This window comes from Littorina saxatilis, linkage group LG5, assembly GCF_037325665.1.
Source record: "Littorina saxatilis isolate snail1 linkage group LG5, US_GU_Lsax_2.0, whole genome shotgun sequence".
Taxonomy (NCBI): Eukaryota; Metazoa; Mollusca; class Gastropoda; order Littorinimorpha; family Littorinidae; genus Littorina; species Littorina saxatilis.
In genome coordinates, this window is record NC_090249.1 from 37,280,178 (window position 1) to 37,301,334 (window position 21,157).

The 21,157-nt window shown below is 40.9% G+C and overlaps 2 protein-coding genes and 2 long non-coding RNA genes across 8 annotated transcripts in view; 2 read left to right on the top strand and 2 right to left on the bottom strand.

The window, feature by feature from the left end:
- Positions 1-5,273, bottom strand: part of LOC138967036 (uncharacterized) — a 14,401-nt gene extending 9,128 nt beyond the window's left edge. Inside the window, exon 1 of the mRNA XM_070339496.1 lies at positions 3,138-5,273. Within this exon, the coding sequence (XP_070195597.1) occupies positions 3,138-3,143 (6 nt within the window). The 5' untranslated portion in view covers positions 3,144-5,273. The remainder of the gene's footprint in view (positions 1-3,137) is intronic.
- Positions 1-21,157, top strand: part of LOC138967042 (uncharacterized) — a 96,846-nt gene that overhangs the window by 26,771 nt on the left and 48,918 nt on the right. The window lies entirely within an intron of this gene.
- LOC138967039 (uncharacterized) lies at positions 8,348-17,334 on the bottom strand. 4 transcript variants are annotated; one of them, XR_011455826.1, is made up of 6 exons: positions 16,507-17,334; positions 15,861-15,969; positions 14,481-14,640; positions 12,150-12,338; positions 10,638-10,695; positions 8,348-8,978 (listed from the first exon to the last, which is right to left on the bottom strand). It is a non-coding gene; the product is annotated as an uncharacterized lncRNA (long non-coding RNA). The 4 variants fall into 4 exon arrangements; XR_011455824.1 differs by having other exon boundaries at positions 14,448-14,640; positions 15,853-15,969; positions 16,507-17,331; XR_011455825.1 differs by having other exon boundaries at positions 8,349-8,978; positions 14,448-14,624; positions 16,507-17,330.
- LOC138967037 (coiled-coil domain-containing protein 78-like) overlaps positions 12,336-21,157 on the top strand; it is a 28,239-nt gene continuing 19,417 nt past the window's right edge. For both annotated transcript variants that reach the window (XM_070339497.1, XM_070339498.1), the window contains exons 1-5: positions 12,336-12,729; positions 13,588-13,805; positions 14,500-14,666; positions 15,873-16,016; positions 20,815-21,011. In XM_070339497.1, the coding sequence (XP_070195598.1) occupies positions 12,614-12,729; positions 13,588-13,805; positions 14,500-14,666; positions 15,873-16,016; positions 20,815-21,011 (842 nt within the window). In that variant the 5' untranslated portion in view covers positions 12,336-12,613. The remainder of the gene's footprint in view (positions 12,730-13,587; positions 13,806-14,499; positions 14,667-15,872; positions 16,017-20,814; positions 21,012-21,157) is intronic.

A 21,157-nucleotide genomic window follows, 5' to 3' on the forward strand; every position in this document is an offset into this window, starting at 1 on the left:
CGCGCACGCGCGCGCGTGTGTGTGTGTGTGTGTGTGTGTGTGTGTGTGTGTGTGTGTGTGCGTGCTAGTTTTTTTGTTTTTGTCTATGTTACTTTTATGTGTATTATCGCACTTAAATTGTATTTCTCATTTCACTTAAACAGACAACTAAGTCGACGTGCGCTAATGAATGTTTGGCTCGGCCTATTACTCAATGTTGCAATGTCTCACCTTTTTGGTTGTTACATTTAGTCAAGTTTTGACTAAATGTTTTAACATAGAGGGGGAATCGAGACAAGGGTCGTGGTGTATGTGTGTGTGTGTGTATGTCTGTCTGTCTGTGCGTGTGTGTGTGTAGAGTGATTCAGAGTAAACTACTGGACCAATCTTTATGATATTTTACATGAGAGTTTCTGGGTATGATATCCCCAGACTTTTTTTTCTTTTTTTCCATAAATGTCTTTTATGACGTCATATCCGCCTTTTTGTAAAAGTTGAGGCGGCACTGTCACACCTTCATTTTTCAATCAAATTGATTGACATTTTGGCCAAGCAATCTTTGACGAAGGCCGGACTTCGGTATTGCATTTCAGCATGGAGGCTTACAAATTAATTCATGACTTTGGTCATTAAAAATCTGAAATTTTTTTAACATTATAAAACGATCCAAAATTACTTTTACTTTATTCTTTATCATGTTCTGATTCCAAAAACATATAAATATATTATATTCGGATTAAAAACAAGCTCTGAAAATTAAAAATATAAAAATTATGATTAAAATTAAATTTCCGAAATCGTTTTAAAAGCAATTTCATCTTATTCCTTGTCGGTTCCTGATTCCAAAAACATATAGATATGATATGTTTGGATTAAAAACACGCTCAGAAAGTTAAAACGAAGAGAGGTACAGTAAAGCGTGCTATGCAGCGCAGCGCAACCGCTACCGCGTTAAACAGGCTCGTCACTTTCACTGCCTTTTGCACTGGCAGCGGACTTCGGTCATTGTGAAAATATGCAGTGCGTTCAGTTTCATTCTGTGAGTTCCACAGCTTGACTAAAATAATGTAGTAATTTCGCCTTACGCGACTTGTTGTTATTACTATTATTTACCATTGCCTTCCAAACATTCTCTGACTTCGTAATGCGAAGAATTTACATTCATGAATTTAGTCTAAGTTTGCATTGTATGCAAATAATTCGGCTGTGACTTCACATTTACAGTGTGTGCAACTACTGAAACATACATTCAGTTTGTGTGTATCTCCTCTCGTAACATATTTCCATTTGTGGTGTCGGGACCCTTTCAGACAGACTGGTTGGTAAGATCTCATGTCAATTTGAAAAGAGTTTGTTTGCAGATTTATGCCTCCCTGCTCACTCGTTGTCAATAGAAGAGGACAAACTAGTTAGTGAAATGTTTACAGAAGATTGCCCCTACCACATATATCTGGCCTATTTCGTGTTTTTGTGTGTGCTTTTTTTCTCTCGTTTATTTTCCCCCTTTGTACTGGTTTAGGTCGGCTCTCAGAACGAAAACTGGGTTGAGCAATTGATAACAGTTTTATTTTAAAGGATGGGTCACCAGATTTGTTCTTAAGCTCGGAGTTATACATTTATGTTGATTTTTAATCCCATGCCTGCCCGTTCGGTGATGGATTTCATTTCTATGTCAAAGCATGCGTCAACTTATTTTTGATCAAGTTTATATTTCGTCGGGAGATGCATTTAACTTTTTATGTCTGCAACACAGACAACAACAACACCAATAACAACACATAATTTTCAGAACTAGTATCATGGTTTTTGATTTGTTTATTTGACCGTGTTTTCTACTGGTTGTCAGTGAGAGACGACAGACTAGTTAGTGAAATGTGTACAAAAGATAATGACATTTATCTGGCCTATTTTGTTTTTCATGGTCGACTTGTCTCTTTTCTTTATAATTTGTATTGGTTCTGGTCGACATTTCAGAATAAAAAGCTGTGTCTAGCGATTGATTGCAAGTGTATTTTAAAGAATAAGTCACCGGATTTGTTTTTATGGGACAGATGTGTTATCCGTCTGTCAGCTTGTCTGTGTGCCTGTCTGTGTAGAACATGTCTGCCTGTCTGCCTGCATGCTTGCCTGACTTGCTGCCTCTCTGCCTGTCTGTCTGTCTTTCTGTCCGTCTGTTTGTCTGTCGGTTTAAAAAAAATCTTTATTCTCAATATCAAACTTTAGCTTAGAATTCCTTTTTCAACCACACCTGTAGGCTGTACTAAGGAAAACTGAGTCATGCTTTGTGTAAATATTGAATTATGCTTCCGTCAGTGAAACGCTTTAACGCACTGTATACAAAGTAATTGGAGCTTTCGACGACAGCAATGACTTGATATTCAAATACAACAATGAAATAAGCGATCGAGAGTACTTGTTGCATACAAAAAAAGGTGATCGTTTTTATCATGATCGACTGGCATTTGGTGCATATTCTGTGTTTTTATGACGCACGTCCTTTTAAGAACACCCACGCAGAACCATTATTAACACGCACGCACGCTCGCACGCTCACTCGCACGCTCACTCGCACGCACGCACGCACGCACGCACGCACGCACGCACGCACGCACGCACGCACGCACGCACGCACGCACTTGTAAAAAGTCTATCTTTATCGTGTGGCATTTGGTGCATTTTCTGTGTATTTATTAAAAACACCCACGCAGAACCCTTTTTAACACGCACGCGCGCACACACACACACACACACACACACACACACACACGCACGCGCGCACGCACTCACGCACGCCCTTGTAAAAAGTCTTTCTTTGTCGCAACATTCCTTACAAAGCTAGTGTCGTTGAGTTTGAACAACCGCTTCTGCTCTTGAGCTGTTGTGTTTTTAGTTTGAAAGGATGTTCCATTGAAGGCAAGGACTTAGGCTTATGTATAATGAATGTGTGCACAATTTTCCCTTTTCAATTTACATTTCTCTTCTGAATTGATTTGCTTGAACTAAGCAAACCAAACACGTACAGGCATACACAAAATAATTGTATAATTTTGTGCAAAGCACTTTCAAATATACTAAACATGCCCTAAAAATGATAATAATAATAATAATAATAAAACAGACGTAATGATTAATCTGCAAAAAGTAGGATTTTTACTCACCTCCATTATGTTGCTTTATTTATTTTATTTTTTCAACAGCTCTCCACTATTTCTGTAAGGCGCCATGCACACAACGAAGTGAATCACAACCCAGCCAACTACTTCAATGCAAACTCCTGTAATCACTGCGTGCAGTACTGCAGCTTCTCATTTGATTTGAAATTATTCAATTTTATCTGCAGTTTAGTGACAGTATTAAAGTTGTTGTATCCGCACTAAATCGGTTTTTCGTCTCAGCAGACTTTTCACTGCAAAGAGTTTGCAATAGGCGTTATATTCTCAAAGTATTTAGTCCATGCATGCAAAATGCAAACTAAGTCCTCAAGCACTGATAGACTCCATGAATCCTTGCTGTTTTATGCGAAACTTGAGTATGTCACACTTGAAGTCTAGAGTCAATATTCCAACAGTTTATTTGAGTGAATTCGTGTATTATTGAAATTGATCCTGGCTTCGTTCGTATTCAGCAGAATAACTTCAATACATGTTTGACAGTTAATTAATCATTGCACGTGAAAGCGCATGTTGGTGTCATGTGTATAGTATAGATTGTCAACCTCTTATTAAAAGACCGCCAAGTAAACGCCTCAAACATGTTGTTCAGACCGAATGAATTCCAAACCCTGTCAGTTTCCAAAGCCAAGGTTTCTTTGCTGGATGAAAGATTATCATTACAAATTATTGTATGACACTTTAAGCGCACTTCTGGTTTTTACAGCACAGACAAAGAGAAACTAAACCATTTCTTTTTCCAGGGGAATATTGCTGCTCTGCCATCTTGAATTCAGGAACATGACATCCAAACGTGTCCGAAATTGTACGTGTTTGCTCGCCTGAATTGGCGAAATAATCACATTCACATTATGCCAAGCACAAAACACAAGGACACTGCTTTTATAAGCAGAGAATGTACAGTCTGACACGAAAAGCAAAAACCAGCAGAAAAATGCTTAAAAGTCGATCACATACTGGCTGACATTCTTGAAGCCAGAGAATAACCGTTACATTTTCTCAAGTCACTCCAGAACTTTCAATCGCTCTTCTAATAGAAATCATTTATCACCAAAGCTTATCGTCTTGTGGTCACTTTATGCAACAACACTAATCGCCACAACTCCATACAAACGTCCAATCTCGCGACGTTGACCCGTAACAATAAAACCATTATCTGAACCGTATTGCGAACTGACTGGCAAAGCCGAAAGCTAATTTAAGTTGGCTCGTCAAATCCCCATAAGGGGCCCGGGTAGCTTTTTTTTCTTTCTTTATTTGGTGTTTAACGTCGTTTTCAACCATTCAAGGTTATATCGCGACGGGGAAAGGGGGGAGATGGGATAGGGGAAAGGGGGGAGATGGGATAGAGCCACTTGTTAATTGTTTCTTGTTCACAAAAGCACTAATCAAAAAATTGCTCCAGGGGCTTGCAACGTAGTACAATGTATTACCTTACTGGGAGAATGCAAGTTTCCAGTACAAAGGACTTAACATTTCTTACATACTGCTTGACTAAAATCTTTACAAACATTGATTATTCTATACAAGAAACACTTAACAAGGGTAAAAGGAGAAACAGAACCGTTAGTCGCCTCTTACGACATGCTGGGTAGCATCGGGTAAATTCTTTCTCGTCCCAACCAATGGGACTCCCCCTAACCCGCGGGGGGTCCGGGTAGCTCAGGTGGTAGAGAGAGCACTGGACTTGTGATCGAAAGGTCGCTGGTTCGAATCCGGGCCGGGACGGACACGGGTCAACTTTATGTGCAGACCCAGAGACGGTATCCATCTCCCACCGGCCCGTGTCACCATAATGGCACGTTAAAGATCTTGGTCATTCTACCATTAGTGCAGATGGCTGATACCACCTAAACACGCATACATCAAAAGCCGTGAGGGCGTAAAAACTCGAATCGTATAAACCAATTCATGTCCAATATAGGCAATTAAGACCTTAAAATGTACTTACCCCATTTACAACAGTTTTTGCTTCGCTTGCTTTTATCTGAAGAAAGTTTGGGGGCTTAGGAGAGTTACATTGTTTGACAATGAATGGGACAATGAGAAAGAACAAAGAAGGGGAATAAAGGGGGGTTAGGAGAGTTACTTTGTTTGACAATGAATGGGATTAGGAGTGGGAGTTGTTTTTGGCTCACGTAAGTGTAGCCTATGCGATGATAAACTTTGTCTGTCTGTGCGTGCGTGCGTGCGTGCGTGCGTGCGTATGTATGTATGTGTGTATGTCTGTGGTAGAAACTTTAACATTTCCGAGTCTATGGATTACGTCAGTCTCGGTCAAAAGTGTTCGACGTGTGTGATAGAAACTATTTGAAGACGTCACAGTATGACGTAAGAGGGTTAGACGTCACGCAAAGGAATTACTGAAAGTCTCGGTCATTGTTATTGTGAGCGGGCCGAGACTTCTTGGCAGATCCAGGGTCTCGCTTTCTTGCATAGTTTCACCTATGCTTACTGTGTGTGTGTGTGTGTGTGTGTGTGTGTGTGTGTGTGTGTGTGTGTGTGTGTGTGTGTGTGTGTGTGTGTGTGTGTGTGTGTGTGTGTGTGTGTGTGTATGTGTGACGGAGTGATTGAGTTTGTGTTACTGTTTGTCGATTTCTTACGTGAGCCTTGAAGGCTTCGCCTCTTGTCTTATCCGTGGTGAAGCTGTGACGGTATCGGTGAAAACGGTATACTTATTGTTTTGCGTCTGATTGCTTTTGGGGTTAACCTGGAGACTTTTTGTGTGGATGTTTTCAATAGAGGAAGAGAACGGTTGAAAAAATAAAAGGGGTGAAGAAAAGGTTTTTATTGTGTGTCTTTGTTTTAGTGAGGGATTGAGTTAGTGTGTGTGTGTGTGTGTGTGTGTGTGTGTGTGTGTGTGTGTGTGTGTGTCAGCGGTGTGTATGTGTGTGTGTGTGTGTTTGCATGTGTGTGTGTGTTTGTGTGTGTGTGTGTATGTGTGTGTCAGTGTGTGTGTGTGTGTGTGTGTGTGTGTGTCGTGTGTGTGTGTGTGTGTGTGTGTGTGTGTGTGTGTGCTATGCTCGTTTGTATTTGTTGTCGGATTTCTTTTTTTGTCTGCTACTGGTGCAATGGCGGACACACACACACACACACACACACACACACACACACACACACACACACACACATACACACACACACGGCACACAAACACACACACACACACACACACACACACACACTGGCACACACATACACCGTCGGTACACACGCACACACACACACACACACCACACACACACACACACACACTGACTGACACACACACACTGACCGTGACACACACACACACACACACACACACACACACACACACACACACACACACACACACACACATATTATCTCTCAGTCTCTCTCTCTCTCTCTCTCTCTCTCTCTCTCTCTCTCTCTCTCTCTCTCTCTCTCTCTCTCTCTCTCTCTCTCTCTCTCTCTCTCTCTCTCTGGCCGTCGAACACACGTACGCACTGGCTCACAGTGTTCAAACTGAAGCTAGTGCTGAGCACATGCGGCACACAGCCGGTCAGTCATGCACAAATACACTGCCAACGCAGACACTGATTGGCGCTGATTAAGACGGCACAACAAGGGCAGAATACACGGTAGGCTACGTTCACGGTGCTATTCAAAGCATAACAGTGACACTCTCAGGGGCGGATCTGGGTTTTGAAAGGGGGGGGTGCAAAGTTCTTTTTTTTTTGTTTTTTTTGTATCTTATCAGCGAAGGCGCGAAGCGCCGAAACGATGGCGCGAAGCGCCGAGCATGCTAGGGGGGTCCGGGGACATGCCCCCCCGGAATGTTTTTTTAAAAAGGAAGCAAAATTGTGCAATCTGGTGCAATCTGAGCGTGTAAAGTGCTATTTTCAGGTGATACATTTTTCTTCTTTTTTTTTTTTTTTGTTTTTTTTTTTTTGTTGGTCCCGCTGGGGGGGGGTGCAATTGCACCCATTGCACCCCCCCCCCCCCCCCCCAGATCCGCCCCTGACTCTGCCGCGCATCCTGGATGTCTGCCGCGTTGATAACATAGGCTTTACCCACTGATCAGTGAGGCTTACCACTCCAAAGGGGAATAACTGTATAATTGTAACAAACAGGGAAACTAGTTCTGCTTACCTGCCATGCCTTTCCTCAGTAATAGACGATTTTCGGAAATCACACGTAACTCCCGCGTCGGGTTTCTGTGGGTTGTGGAAAGCAAAGAGAGAATGCTTACTGTCCTACAGGCTAGGCTAAATAGTTGATCGCCTCTTAAGAACATGATATGGGTTATATGATAATTTGAGGTTTTACGCCCTCACGGCCGTTTTGATGAAATAAGAGTGTATGCGTGTTTAGGTGATACCATCTGCACTTATGGCAGAATGACCGAGGTCTTTAATCATGTGTGCCTTTGTGGTGACACGGGAGTGGGATATGGCTTCCATCTTTGGGTCTTCACATAAAGTTGACCCGTGTCCGTCCCGGCCCGAATTCGAACCTGGTGCACGCCGGGTTTGTGGAATAGCTAGTGACATTATTCTTGCGAAGCCTCGTACAAATTTTGGAGGGACCAATCACCAGCGAGGGGTGTGAAGGAAACACGTGCGTGTTTCCGACAGACCCCTCAGTTGCTAGTCAGTGATTGGCCCCTCCAATACTGATTTGAACGAGGTTTTTCAAGAAAAGGTCACTCTCCCACAACCCCGCATGCAAACTGAACCCGACGGAGTTATTTTAGCCTGAACCGGCTTATTCAGTCGAGCATTTTTTTCAGCGGCAAGTGTGTGAGTGAGTGAGCTAGTCAGTGAGTCAAGTTACGATGAGTAACTTGGTGAGTGAGTGAGTGAGTAATTAAGTCACGTGAGTGACTGGGTGAGTGAGTGAGTGGGTGAAAAGTGGTACTTTTACTCCTGTCGTCAGCGGTTAGGCCGCCTAAACAAAAAAATAGGTGTGGTTACGGTAACGTAACCCGACCTACCCTATTTTTAGGGGCCGACCCTATAACTTTTTATTACATTTGTCAAAACAAAACAAAAAACAAAACAAAAACCGAGTGCAGAAAACGCAATGAAAACGGAAAGCGCTCGAGTCGCACACTTATTTCCCTGTCAAGTAGGTTTATTTGTACACATTAGAAAAAAAAGTTTTAAAAAAAAAGTGATTGCCTACCTTCCTACCCTATTTTTTTGTGGCTATGTTACCTTAACCACACCTATTTTTTATTTTTTTGGGCCTATATATCCTACCGTTCGTAGTAGGCTACGCACTGATGGTACGATCATGTAGTTAATTTGTTTCAAGTCAATCAATCAACTCAGTACTCCAGGAACACGGAAATCTACTTCATTATTTCTTCCTTTGTTATCATTATGATTTTATTTTATTTGAAAGATTTGATAGCTTTCTTTTAATCATCGAGTAGCCTACTCATAACCACGATTTCCGCCTTGTGACAGTGTTTTGATGGGTTGCCTCCCTTGCATTGCTCTTTTAGCAAAAAGTTGTACTCGATCTCCGCCATTGTTTCAAGCATGGCGGGTTGTTATCGTAAACATTCCTGAGTTGGCAGGCAGAGTTAGAGTCTACCGTCTCTTCGAGGTAAATCGTGAAGGGAAATTAATCGTGCTGGCCTTTTCCCGATTTTTGCCCTGAATGTGAACTATTTATCAGACTTGAGGCTAGATGGAGATTTAAAGCCCGAAGTCATATCAGTCATTGCATGACTCGTTGAGTCAGATTGAGACTGAGAGTGGTGCAAGAAAGAAGGCGGATGGCCGTATATATGCGCAGGTCACTCATTGGATGTAGAGTTTGTAGTAGATCTGCTTAGCCTCAGTGCTCTGTCGCCTGTTTGAACACAAACATACTTGCAATTAACGTATCATTCTTTCTTCAAATCATTGAAAAACTGCACAATTGACCCCTACAAGAATCCCATTTCCAGTGTACCACAAGTACTACATCACCTCCCCATCTAATTCTCCTTCGCATCACACTCACAGGGCGAGTAACACTCACAACCCTCCCTTCTCATTACTTTTAAACGTTTAAACATAAAATATACTGTGATTGTGTTGACAGTTGAGTGACATTTTTGTTGCACATTTATGCATAACTAATACGTACATGACAGCATTTTTAATTTTATAACCTGTTCGTGATGTGATCAATGCATGGTGTGTGTGTTTTAACATAAATTTATGACAGTTAAATGTAAAAAAAATGTCCCAGCTAATAATATTTTGGGATAGGAGCTAGGTAGCATGTCGATCTGTGTGTGTATATATTATATGCATGTGTGTGTGTGTGTACAGAGGAGGAATTAGGGTGAGGTGCAGGTGGCATTTATTGTTCTGTGCAGACATGGTTGCTACATGCATAAATCACAGAGGTAGTAAAAGTCTTACAGTTACAGCTGCATGGTTATAAAACACTTAAATAGCAATCAAGCTCCTACAATTGATACTTGTATTTTTATGTGCATAATATGCACCTACACTTTTTGAAACATACTTACAAAATGTGTTCATTCACAGACATGCAGTACTTGCAACATCATTGAACATGCGTACACACACACACATGCAAACGCACACACGCATACAAACATACACACACATGCATATGTACTCTCACACACACACACACACACATTCATTCGAATCACTCGAGATCACTGATAAAAAAAATGCATCAGATCAAATTGAAAATGGTTTGAAGAACAAACATGCAGAATCTAACATTCCCTTGTGATAAACCTCCCGATTATGACCACCTGCCCATTACTACCACCCCGAAGAATCCCCAATTTAATTTTAAATTCTATCAATTTCACATTTTTATCGCAACAATGACAACTTTTAGTCTGCCCCTGGTGTGGTCATTTTAGGCAATCTGAATCTGATGATTTATACCCACAGATGTTCCTTTTTTCCTGTCTGTGTGCTACTGCTAGCTGCATTGGTAAAGAACAAATACACTTTTCATTTGTGTTGTGTTATAAATCTTAAACAAATGATTCATTTCAGTCAGAATTGGTTGAACCTAGCCCCTCTGTTGAAAGACGTCTATAAATTTCTTCAAAGAGATGATTTATTGCATTGAGCTGAGAGATAACTTTGTTGGGAGGACGGCCTACTGGGCTCTAATACCTGGACTCAGGGGGTGATTTCAAGGAAAATTCAGTGATAGATAATTGTGTGAGGAAGGTATATGACCATTCATGCTGAGAATGGGATATCAGGGCTTAAGCGCTGATAGGCAGTTTGTATTATTTATACCCTTGGCTGAGAGAGAATTTAGGAAGAGTGGGCCAGAACAGATTTCAAGGTACTTTTCTGCAATGACCCCTATTAGGCCAAAAAGAAAAATATGTCTGTTTCCGGTAACCCGACCAACCCTATTTCTAAGCGCCGATCCTAAATTTTTTTTTCGCTTTTCGCACACAAAAAAAACAAAAAAAGGGAGGTAATCGGTCGATGAGACTTCATAATCAAAGAGACTTACCTCCTGTTTCCGTCGTCACGCGAAAAAAACATGGCGGCCAATGACGCCAGGAATCCCTCTGAAAATGTACGAAATTTTTATTTATTTATTTATTTTTTTTAAATAAAAAAAAATTAAATTAAAAAAAAAGACCGACCGACCCTATTTTTTTTGGCGATGTTACTGGAAACAGACATATTTTTCTTTTTGGCCTTAACATTAGCCAAAGTTGCTTGCCAAATGTGAATTTTATGTAGATGAAACATTTAGGTTTTTGGTTTCGTATGTCATTATAGTTATTAATCCTTATTCAGGTGGAACAGGTGACAGAATGGAAGAGAATATTCATGAAATCTTCTAATTTAGTCACCAAACATCTCAAAGTTAAATTTGTGTCAGCCATCTATTTGCATGCAGTTCTGCAGGTATTAGCTAAGACTGCATTCACAGCAGAATGAATTTGTGGTGTGCATACAAATGTGACCTAATACTTCATGTTTCAAGATGTTATGAGAAGGAAACAGTCATATAAGATGTGCTATTAGTATTACTATCAGTGATATCTTGAACCAGAAATCCTTAAATGGGAGTCATACTCTTTTTGATTTCCTTTTTGCAACCACCAATGAATGAAGATGAGCAGTATAAACAATAGTCTCAGCAGGCTACAATCGGTCTTGAGCATGAACTTGTGCCATAGTTTTTCATGAAATGTTTTTACTTCAAACCATTGAAAGATTTCCAGTGCGCAGCTTCTCGGACAGATTTGTTGTTTAATAGCTGCAAACATTCTTTTATATTAATTTCCTTCACATGGGAAAATACTAGATTATGTTTATAGCTTCAATGCAGGAATTTTGAAGTATACGTGTAACAAAAAATATTGACTGACATAAGGAGACTCAACTTCTCTTCTTCTTGTGTTTGCTTAAATTGAAACATTTGAAAATGACTGATGCTGCAGATACTTGTGAGTTAAACTGAACCTTTTGTTTTACTTCGTCTCATTATTTCTTCCTTCAAGTTCAATTCTTCTCTTCTTTCTTTCATGTTTTCTTTCTATTTTTAGTCAAGTTGAACATTAATGTTGCACTGCTGTATGACTTTTTACATTAACATTATCATCTTGTACAGGACACTATAATAATAAGCATTTCATATCGTAGCTATTGATCAACAAATCCAAGTTTTTACTTTCATCTTCTTGCTCTTATTTTCTGAGGGCATCAGGAAATCTTGGAGTGACTTTGGGTTTGCTTGGTAATGGTATAGTACTCTGACTTCAGTCTTTTTGTTTTCGTTATTGTTTCTTAACACTGTGATATCTTGACCTGACTTTGAATTTGAATTTATTTTTTTCAGGGCACAGTGGGCAGAGGCCAAAACCTCAAGGTCAACCAGAGTTTCTGAAGCGAGACAAACCCAGCCCCTCTGAAGCTAAACCCAACACCCCACCAACAACCTTGCAAGATCCTGAGATAAACTCCAAAACTTTCAACAACCGCCCTTCACCAAAGTCACGTCCAGTCTCACCCTTTCTGTCTAAGCCGCAGGAGTCTTCTGTGGTTCCAGAACAGCATCAAGTTGCTGCTTCTCCCGGTGCAGATGAACCTAAGCGGCTGGTTAAAACGCCCTCACAAGCCAGAATTTGCTTGGAAGGATCCCTCCGTAGTTTGCAGTTGACTTCACCTCAAGGACCGTCGTCTTTCCTCGGAAAAGTTCCTGCAGAGTACAGAGAAGGAGATCAGTCACGGCCGTACCTACGAAACCCTCAAGCGGAATATGACGCCGGTTCTGACTTGGAGCTAAGGGACCTTGCAGACAATCTTTCAACAGGTAGAAGAGACAGAGCAGAGCTTGATGATGACCAGAAAGGACAGAATTCAGTTTCAAGGGGAAATGTGAGAGGGCAGGGTGCTGTGCGACCCAAAAGAAAAGAGGATTTTGGAGACAGGGGTCGGGAAGTAGCAAGGAAGGAGGATCCGCTATCAGTCACCATGAATATCGACGTGGTCGGCCGCATGCGTCCCATGACGCGCGTGGAAGGAGCCACAAACTTGCTAGTTGAAGCGAACGGCCGAGTAGCTGCTCATGCTGGTGGACCTTACTTTGGGTAAGAAACTGCTTAATCATACTGATGACTGTATGTGTGGGTTTTTTTTTCTTCAAAGTCAAACTCCTGTGTACAATTTTTTTAATTTTCAAAACAAAATGTTATAACACTGACAGATACATTGTGTTTCCAGTTTCTCTGGATTGCAGAATTTGTACTTTTCACTCTCAGTTTTGGTTTGAGTGGACTATGAATGTACAAGTCTGCTGCATTGGTAATTGAGACTCTTTGTCACACATGTATTTCCAGAAAATGTGACAATTAAATCATGATTTACCTGTATCTCGCGTTGTATACAAATGTTTAAAGCCTCTTTTATTTCATTTCACTGATCGAACTCTCAGCTTTGGTGAGGGCTAGGAAATTGTTTAGATAAAAATATGTAGCTTTTCTTCCACAAAATATGGACTTCTTCTCAGTGTTCGTGACCAATCTAAGTGTGTGACATTACAGTGTTCTAGATGAGCTAACCTGTAGCAAAGACCTCAGGTACGCGTATGTCTAGATATTACGTCAACCGTAAGTCACTTTTTTTCTCCAATGTTCCAAATCATATGTTGTTTTGCTCCCACCAAGACGACGTACTGTAGATCTTGGCAAATCCGTGACGTAAAAACTAGATTTGATGACGTTATCCGTACACGTTCCCGTACACGTGCTGACAAAAGTTCCACATCTAGATCTGTTTATTACAGGATTCTAAAAGTTTGAAAAGAAATACAAGAGATGTCATTGATTCAGTGAATATGGTTTGTTTTTGGTGTAAAATGTGAGCCTAGCTTAGCAATATATAAATAGTTTATAAACGCTGTAAGTTTCCAAATCACAAAGTAAACAATAATTTCTTGTCATGTGCAGGTTTCAAACACTTCACTCATCCAACACCAGCACCTACGATGTGTTTAAGACGTCGGTGGAAGCGTTACTGGACCTTTACCTGGCGGGGTACAACGTCTGTCTCCTGATTGGTGGAGAGAGCGGGGCGGGCAAATCTTACAATATGGTGGGAGAAACAAACAACAGGCCAGGACTGGTACAGATGGTACTGGATCACCTTTTTGCCAAGCTGTCTGAAGGTGAGAATCTTTCATAAACGTTAGTGCGTAAAATCTAGAAAAGTTGAAGTGTAGTATTGTATGCTATATATGAGGGTTAGATGAAAAATCAATATTGAGGAAAAATTAATTATTGTAATGTTTAATCATACACAAAATGAAACTATCACTTGTACGTCGACCAAGTGTTTTCTGTAGTGGACAGACACACAATAAATAATGAGACATATCAGAATACAATGTCATAGTCTACAGAAAACGAACTTGGCTCAGTAATACTTTACATGTACTAGAACCAGTAATGTTTTGGTTCTAAATACCACTTAAATGGTTTTTTTTCATCAATAGCAGAAGAAGAAAAAGTATGCAATGTATTCTTTTCGCCAGAATAACAGTAAAGTAGATGTCACATTAGGGCTCCCTGCATGACAAACATTATTTGATTCTAAAGTTAGCTTTTGCTATCAAAAGACATGTGTAGGCTTGATTCTTTTCACTCTCTTTGGAAAACCAACTTGAAGTACGGTACTATATTTTCTTGCATATTTTAGAGTTACCACACTTTACTGTTGCATTTTTCATATGCTTCCATCGTCCCGATGGTTTTAGAGCGATACAAAAACAACTTGAAGTACAATGTTTCCTTGCACTTTTTAGACTCACCACATGTTACTGGTGCATTTTTCGTATGCTTACATCCTCTGGATGGTTTCAGAGCGGTACCACCCCCAGACGCGGATGAGCAAGCAGGACCCTGAGGTAACCATGGAGATGGTGGAAGTTTACAACGAGCTGGTCAAGGACTTGATGAGTGCCCCGCACGCCTTGAACATGGGGCTCCTGGACATCACAGAGTCTGCAGTGAAAGGCGTGCATGCCAAGGTGAACCAGCTTATGTTGTGCAGTCAGACGCTGTTATTGTGAAGTTGGGGGCGGGGAAATAGCTAAATGAACATGGGGCTCCTGGACATCACAGAGTCTGCAGTCAAAGGCGTGCATGCCAAGGTGAACCAGCTTATGTTGTGCAGTCAGACGCTGTTATTGTGAAGTTGGGGGCGGGGAAATAGCTAAATGAACATGGGGCTCCTGGACATCACAGAGTCAGCAGTGAAAGGCGTGCATGTCAAGGTGAACGAGCTAATGTTGTGCAGTAAGAGTAGTAAGACGCTGTTATTGTAAAGTTGGGGGCGGGGAAATAGCTAAATGAACATGGGGATCCTGGACATCACAGTCTGCAGTCAAAGGCGTGCATGCCAAGATGAATCAGCATGTGTTGTACATGCAGTGTGACACTGTTGTTGTGAAGTTGGGGCGGGGAGATAGCTCAATCTGTATAGGTGCTGGCTTTGAAACCAATTTGTGGCTATTGCGGTTGGTTCAACCCCCACGTTTGGCGAGGGATTGTCTCAGGACTTGAAAACATGAACACACACATGCAGGAAAAGGGTGGAAAATCGGGAAGCGTCGTACTAATGGCAGCTCACTTTTCCCCAGGGAGAAAGCAACCGAGTCCACGTTCCACCTAAAGCTCAAACCCATTCACTACTTGGATTTGTCACATAATTATGAACATTGTTTTTTGTTACCCGGGTTGCTATATTATGAATGAAATCTTGTGATAATGATGATAATCATAGTGCTTTGTCCTAAGCAGTTGATAAATAAGGAGATTCTACTTCATGACAGAGACAGAAACTGGCACTCTGATAGAGGTTGAGATGCAATCGTGGAAGTTGGCACTGGTTTATTTACTATTACTTGAGCAAACATGATGTCTGACTTAAAAAGGGAGTGTGGGGGGGGGGGGGGGGTGTGCAAGATGGATTATGACTGCCTAAATGGCAGGGAAAATGGCCATACATGTAAAAGCCCCCCATTTCACAGGAGTGTGTGTGGGAGTTACAGCCCACAAACACAGAAGAAGAAGAATTGGAAATGTTCTGTTGCCACCAGAAAAAAACTGCTATACAAAATCAGCGACATTAAAAGCATTATACTGTGCTAAATCTATTCCTGGCAATAGGTCAAAACTTAATACTTCACTATACATTTCAGGCTTTACTGTTACCAGTTTACCCTTGTTTGCAGAATGCAACCACAACACGGGTGTCAAATGCATCGATGGGAGGCACGTATTTCCGCAATGCATGGGGTCGACGTACTGAAGCCACCACAGACCATGGACCTGCATCACAAAATGCTGCCATTATTCTACACATTGATCTTTGTGTGGTGAGTTATCTTTGTAGTCATTCGTCTTGTGACCTTTGGTCATTAGTATGTGGGGTGGGGGGGGGGGGTGTAGGTTGGTACGTGCATCAGTTATATCAGTGTGTGTTTGTGTCAAAAATGCCCAGCTAATAACAATTTGGGATAGAAATGTGTGTGTGTGTGTGTGTGTGTGTGTGTGTGTGTGTGTGTGTGTGTGTGTGTGTGTGTGTGTGTGTGTGTGTGTGTGTGTGTGTGTGTGTGTGTGTGTGTGTAAAGACAGGTTCATACATTACAAAGCTTACAATCTTCACTAATGGTATGAATTTGAAATATTGAGATGAGCTACGGCATTTGTAATAAATGTTAAACTCCAACATGTCCGCACTATTCATGAAGATTACCCCCATCCCCCCCCCCCCCACCCCCCAATTTTCTTCTTGGCTGCCTTATTATTTCACTTTTTCCAGAATTCCTGCTCTGTTTTGGCAATAGTTTTAATTATGGCACTTACCTTCCAAAGAGTCATTGTTCCTGGAAGAAAATTAAAGGTTATTTTTTTTTCTATTTCTTGCCGTTCAGTGAATTAAAAACATTGGGACGTCAGTACAGCATACTCTTTGCATAATAGTTCCCAGAGTCAAACTCCACAGCATTGGTGTAAATGTCTTGGAAAAGAAAATCCAACTGATAGTCCATGCTCAGTTTTATTTAGGTGTCATGTTCCCTGATGTGTGCATTTGATATGATCCTGTACAGGTCAGCTCCATGATAAGTGACTTTAGAGTTTGTAGATTGATAACACCTAGTATCAGCTTTTAACTTACGGAACTAAACAGTGTTTCTTGTAGATAGTACAAAGAATTAAACACGCAAGGTAAATACTGCTTTGACATGCAGTCACTATGGTGGGTTCTGACAACATGACTCTTCTTGGGGTTTTGGGGGGAACTGTGCTATCAGGGGTTTATGCTAAAGTGAAGTTGACCTGTGCTTTCCAATTTATCTTATCCTTTTGGTGTGATCAAGTCAGGGCAAGTATATGTACACGGATATTCACAAATTCTGAAAGCCAGTAATTTGTCTGGAGCGGTATTCAATGTGCCCTTTTACAGGTGTACACTGCATCTTTTGTGCATGGACATTTGCATGACAAGTAATCAAGGATTCTTTTTATTGGCCGTGTGCTCCTATTTCATGCATGAAATACCCACTGAAAAGAAAAAGATAAAGATCTTTATCTGGATGCCAGACACTGCCACGTCAATCATAATCATTCATGTCCTTCTAAAAGTCCTGATTATGTTAATATGTGCGCCACTCCACCCCCATCCCTCCCATTATTTGATATTAGAAATGAGGCATAACATTGAAGTCATTAGTTTTTATGAGGTTTATGGGGGGGGGGGGTGCAGGTAACTTGGTCTGTGTGGGAGGAGGGCATTTCATCTAGCATAACTTGAGTACATCGTTACGTGCGTGTGTCAGTGGTTATGCGTGTGCTCTCGTGTCATGTGTTTGGTTTCTAAGTTGCTATTGGGTTTTTTAATTGAATTTGTATTTAACTGTAGTTTTATGTCTGTATAATATATACTTTGTTGACCAAACTAACTCCAGTTCTCCGTTGAGTTGTGCTCCAATGTTGATTCACTTTTATTGTTTGCGGCAATTCACAGTCAGACGTCAGAATTTACACCTATCATGTATAACAGTCAAGCAAGCATTCAAGCCGTTGTCACTAGCATTACTTACCAAACAAGACATACACAGCTCTGCTGGTATTTGATCAGGTATAGAATAGGGAAGGGTGGTAAACGTTTGCTTTCTAAAGGGAGGAAGAGAACTTACAAAGCTGATATCAGTGTTCAAGCTTTGCACCCTTTCACTCAAGTTGAATAGAAGTCATGAGGGCGGTAAATGACAATGCAGACAGAGCTATAACACGGTCGTTCTCTGGGCTACCAGTCACTGAGTCTGAATCATGATATATCTTGTGGTGAATACTGTAAAGCCTTTCTGTGGTGACTATGAGCTAGGTTCTAACGTTTGGTATCTGTTAAGCCTTTGGTGTGCTGTCTTTGGGTGTGCGCCTTCTTGTAGAAGGTTAGTCTGATATTTGCAAAATTTATTTGGAATAGAATTGAGTCAGTGAAATAGAGTAGGAAATGGTAGTTAGGAATGGTTGGATGAGATGTTAATTTTTTGCTCACTTGACTTTGACAAAATGACTTGTTTTGTGTTTAAATATCTTTTACTTTTGTTGAACTCCTTTCAGCTGTAAGAAAACAATAGCTTTCTGTCTGTGCCCTCAGTTAATCTGAATTTCTGTTGCCCTTGTTTGTTTGTTAGTTTGTTTGTTATTAGTTGGTGGGAATTGGGATTTTGTGTATTTTCGGAAACAGGGGTTGTAAGTTCTTATACATTTCTTATAAGTTTCTTATAAGTTCCTATAAGTTTTCTATAAGTTCATTTCGTACGGGTAGCCTTGGATACATTTATCTTATAATATGTCCATATATTTTTTCACAACCATGATCTAATGATTTACAAGTAAGACAATATAACTCAAAACCACACACGGTATGATCAAACGGTCCTGGCCCTGTAATACTCGGTGATTCCAAACACACATATTGCTGAGACCTGAAAGAAGAAATATGGGGGGACACTCAGATCTGTTTGCGAGCTATATCACTGACACTACCACAGTGTCAGCTGAGCATTGTGTGGCTTTGTGTAAGACAGTCCCAACTTATATTCCAGTCACACTGGAAGGAAAGTGTATAACTAATCACAGGCACGTGAATACATGCATGTACATTATATTATGTGAACATACTTTCAGTTTTTCTTTGGAAGGTTTTAAGTCCTTTCTTTTAGCTGGAGTTATTTGGTCGAGTCTACAGATAAGGATAAACTTATGTGAATAGACTCAATTGTATTATACAATACTAATAGAGATTTTTTAACGTTTTCAAAGTCCCTGCTGCTCACACACTGTATAGCCACAAGGAGGATTTCTTCGGAATTTTGTTGTGAATTTGTTTGTGCGCCATCTGCAGGGATTATGTACATAATCTACATATATAACCACCCAGGAATTCACATATTGCAATATACCTGGGAAGAAGACTTTGAATTTGTGGAGGTACGTCCTCTGGTATATAAAATCACAGTGTACTTGAGTAACTTTTAGGTCTTAAAATCAGTTTGTAAAATGGATGTTTAACTGTCTGTGCTTTTGGAATTATATATAGCTATATAACTACTATAGTACCTCCTGCAGAATTCATAGGCACCTGAGACTATGCAGTCATTGAAGATTTATTTGTTTGTTTGCTTAATGCCCAGCCGACCACGAAGGGTCATATCAGGGCGGTGCTGCTTTGACATATAACGTGCGCCACACACAAGACAGAAGTTGCAGCACAGGCTTCATGTCTCACCCAGTCACATTATTCTGACACCGGACCAACCAGTCCTAGCACTAACCCCATAATGCCAGACGCCAGGCGGAGCAGCCACTAGATTGCCAATTTTAAAGTCTTAGGTATGACCCGGCCGGGGTTCGAACCCACGACCTCCCGATCACGGGGCGGACGCCTTACCACTAGGCCAACCGTGCTGAGTCATTGAAGATAAAACTATCAAACGTTCATTTAAGTAACCAAGACTTGCAACATCAGGTGCCTATGATGTTGATACAAGGGACCTGTTCACACACAACAGCTGGGGTCAATGCAGAAGTATTGAACGGGAGGGGAAGATATTGGCTGGTCTGATTCGAGAGTTGAGTTATTGCAATTCTAAGTGTAGACAGTACAGAGGAATCACTTTTGTTTGCTCGGGGAAGGTAAGAATTATGGTTTCTTCGTTGGGAACGTTCATTTTGATTTGTTGCTGTTAGTTTTAGGCCATGAAAGTGGTTGTGATATTTAGCTTGCGAGGTAAGGATGTTGGTTTTGTATTAGAATGATTTGTTTTTTCGAGAATGTCAGGTAGATTTGTTCTGTGTAGACCGAATGTTTGATCTGTACCAGTTTAAAGGATTTGACTGCCATTAAAGAACACAATTTTGACAAATAGAAGTTGACATTTTTTGTGTAGAAAGTGACAGTCCATACCACTGGCTAGCTCGAACATTTCTATAAGCATGCTGGCTTCCTGTCGGATTTTGTGAAAGGTTAAAGGTTGTTGAACAGTTTTTGAAAATGGCTGCCATTTCAATCGCACTTCACTTCGGCATTCCTGTTCCTGCATGCGTCTCTAGATCTCTCTCTCATTTATGTTTGTTTCAGTGTTTCTTCCCATAGGCATTATTCTATTCACAAGTCAGACGTACATGCAGGCACTGGTGTTTATGATATCACCTGGTGTACAGTCAACTCTCATTTTTATTTGATTAAAGCGGTTTTGTATTTTTTAAGTCTTGAAAAAAAAGTTTCTTTACCTGCAGGTGGAAAATAAACAACATTTTTCTTTTCTTTTTACTCTTCTGAAAATAGAAGAAAATTTCAAGTCTAACAACAGTAGAATTTCACTATCCTTAATTTGTATGCGTCGGTTTTTTTTCCATTTAAAAAACATTTAATATCTTGATGCTGTGCCACTGTATCAATCTTAATTCCTTCTGGAGAAAAGACGACAGCAACTGCCCATCTCCTCCCCCTCCACCCACTCCCTCTTTTTCCCAGACCCACAGATCAAAGTAGACTGAAACATAAAGCTGTCAGCTGTTTTGTCGTGGAAGAAAACCATTAAATCCAGTTTCTTTTCCATTTTCAAGCTAAGTGATTACATGTTTCGTTCCATTCTTATACAGAAAGTGGGAGACAACCCCCAGCCCTATAAGTCGAGGTTCACCATCGTAGAGCTTCCAGGCCTTGAGAAGCTGTCCGCGGACCCCACACAGGTTCAGCTGAGGGAAGGGCCAAAACTGAGCAAGGCCTTGATCGCGCTCAGTCAGGTCACCACCAGTCTCGCCAACCATCCCTTTCCTGACAGGGTCATACATTACGGGTAAGTCTCTCTGTGTGTGGGTTAGGGGACGGAGGGGTGTCAAAAACTGAGTTAGGTCTTGGTCACTCTCAGTCTGGTCACCTGTGACCAGGGGTAGGGTGAGGGTTAGGGGTGCAACTGACCAAGGCTTCTGTCAGTTTCGGTCA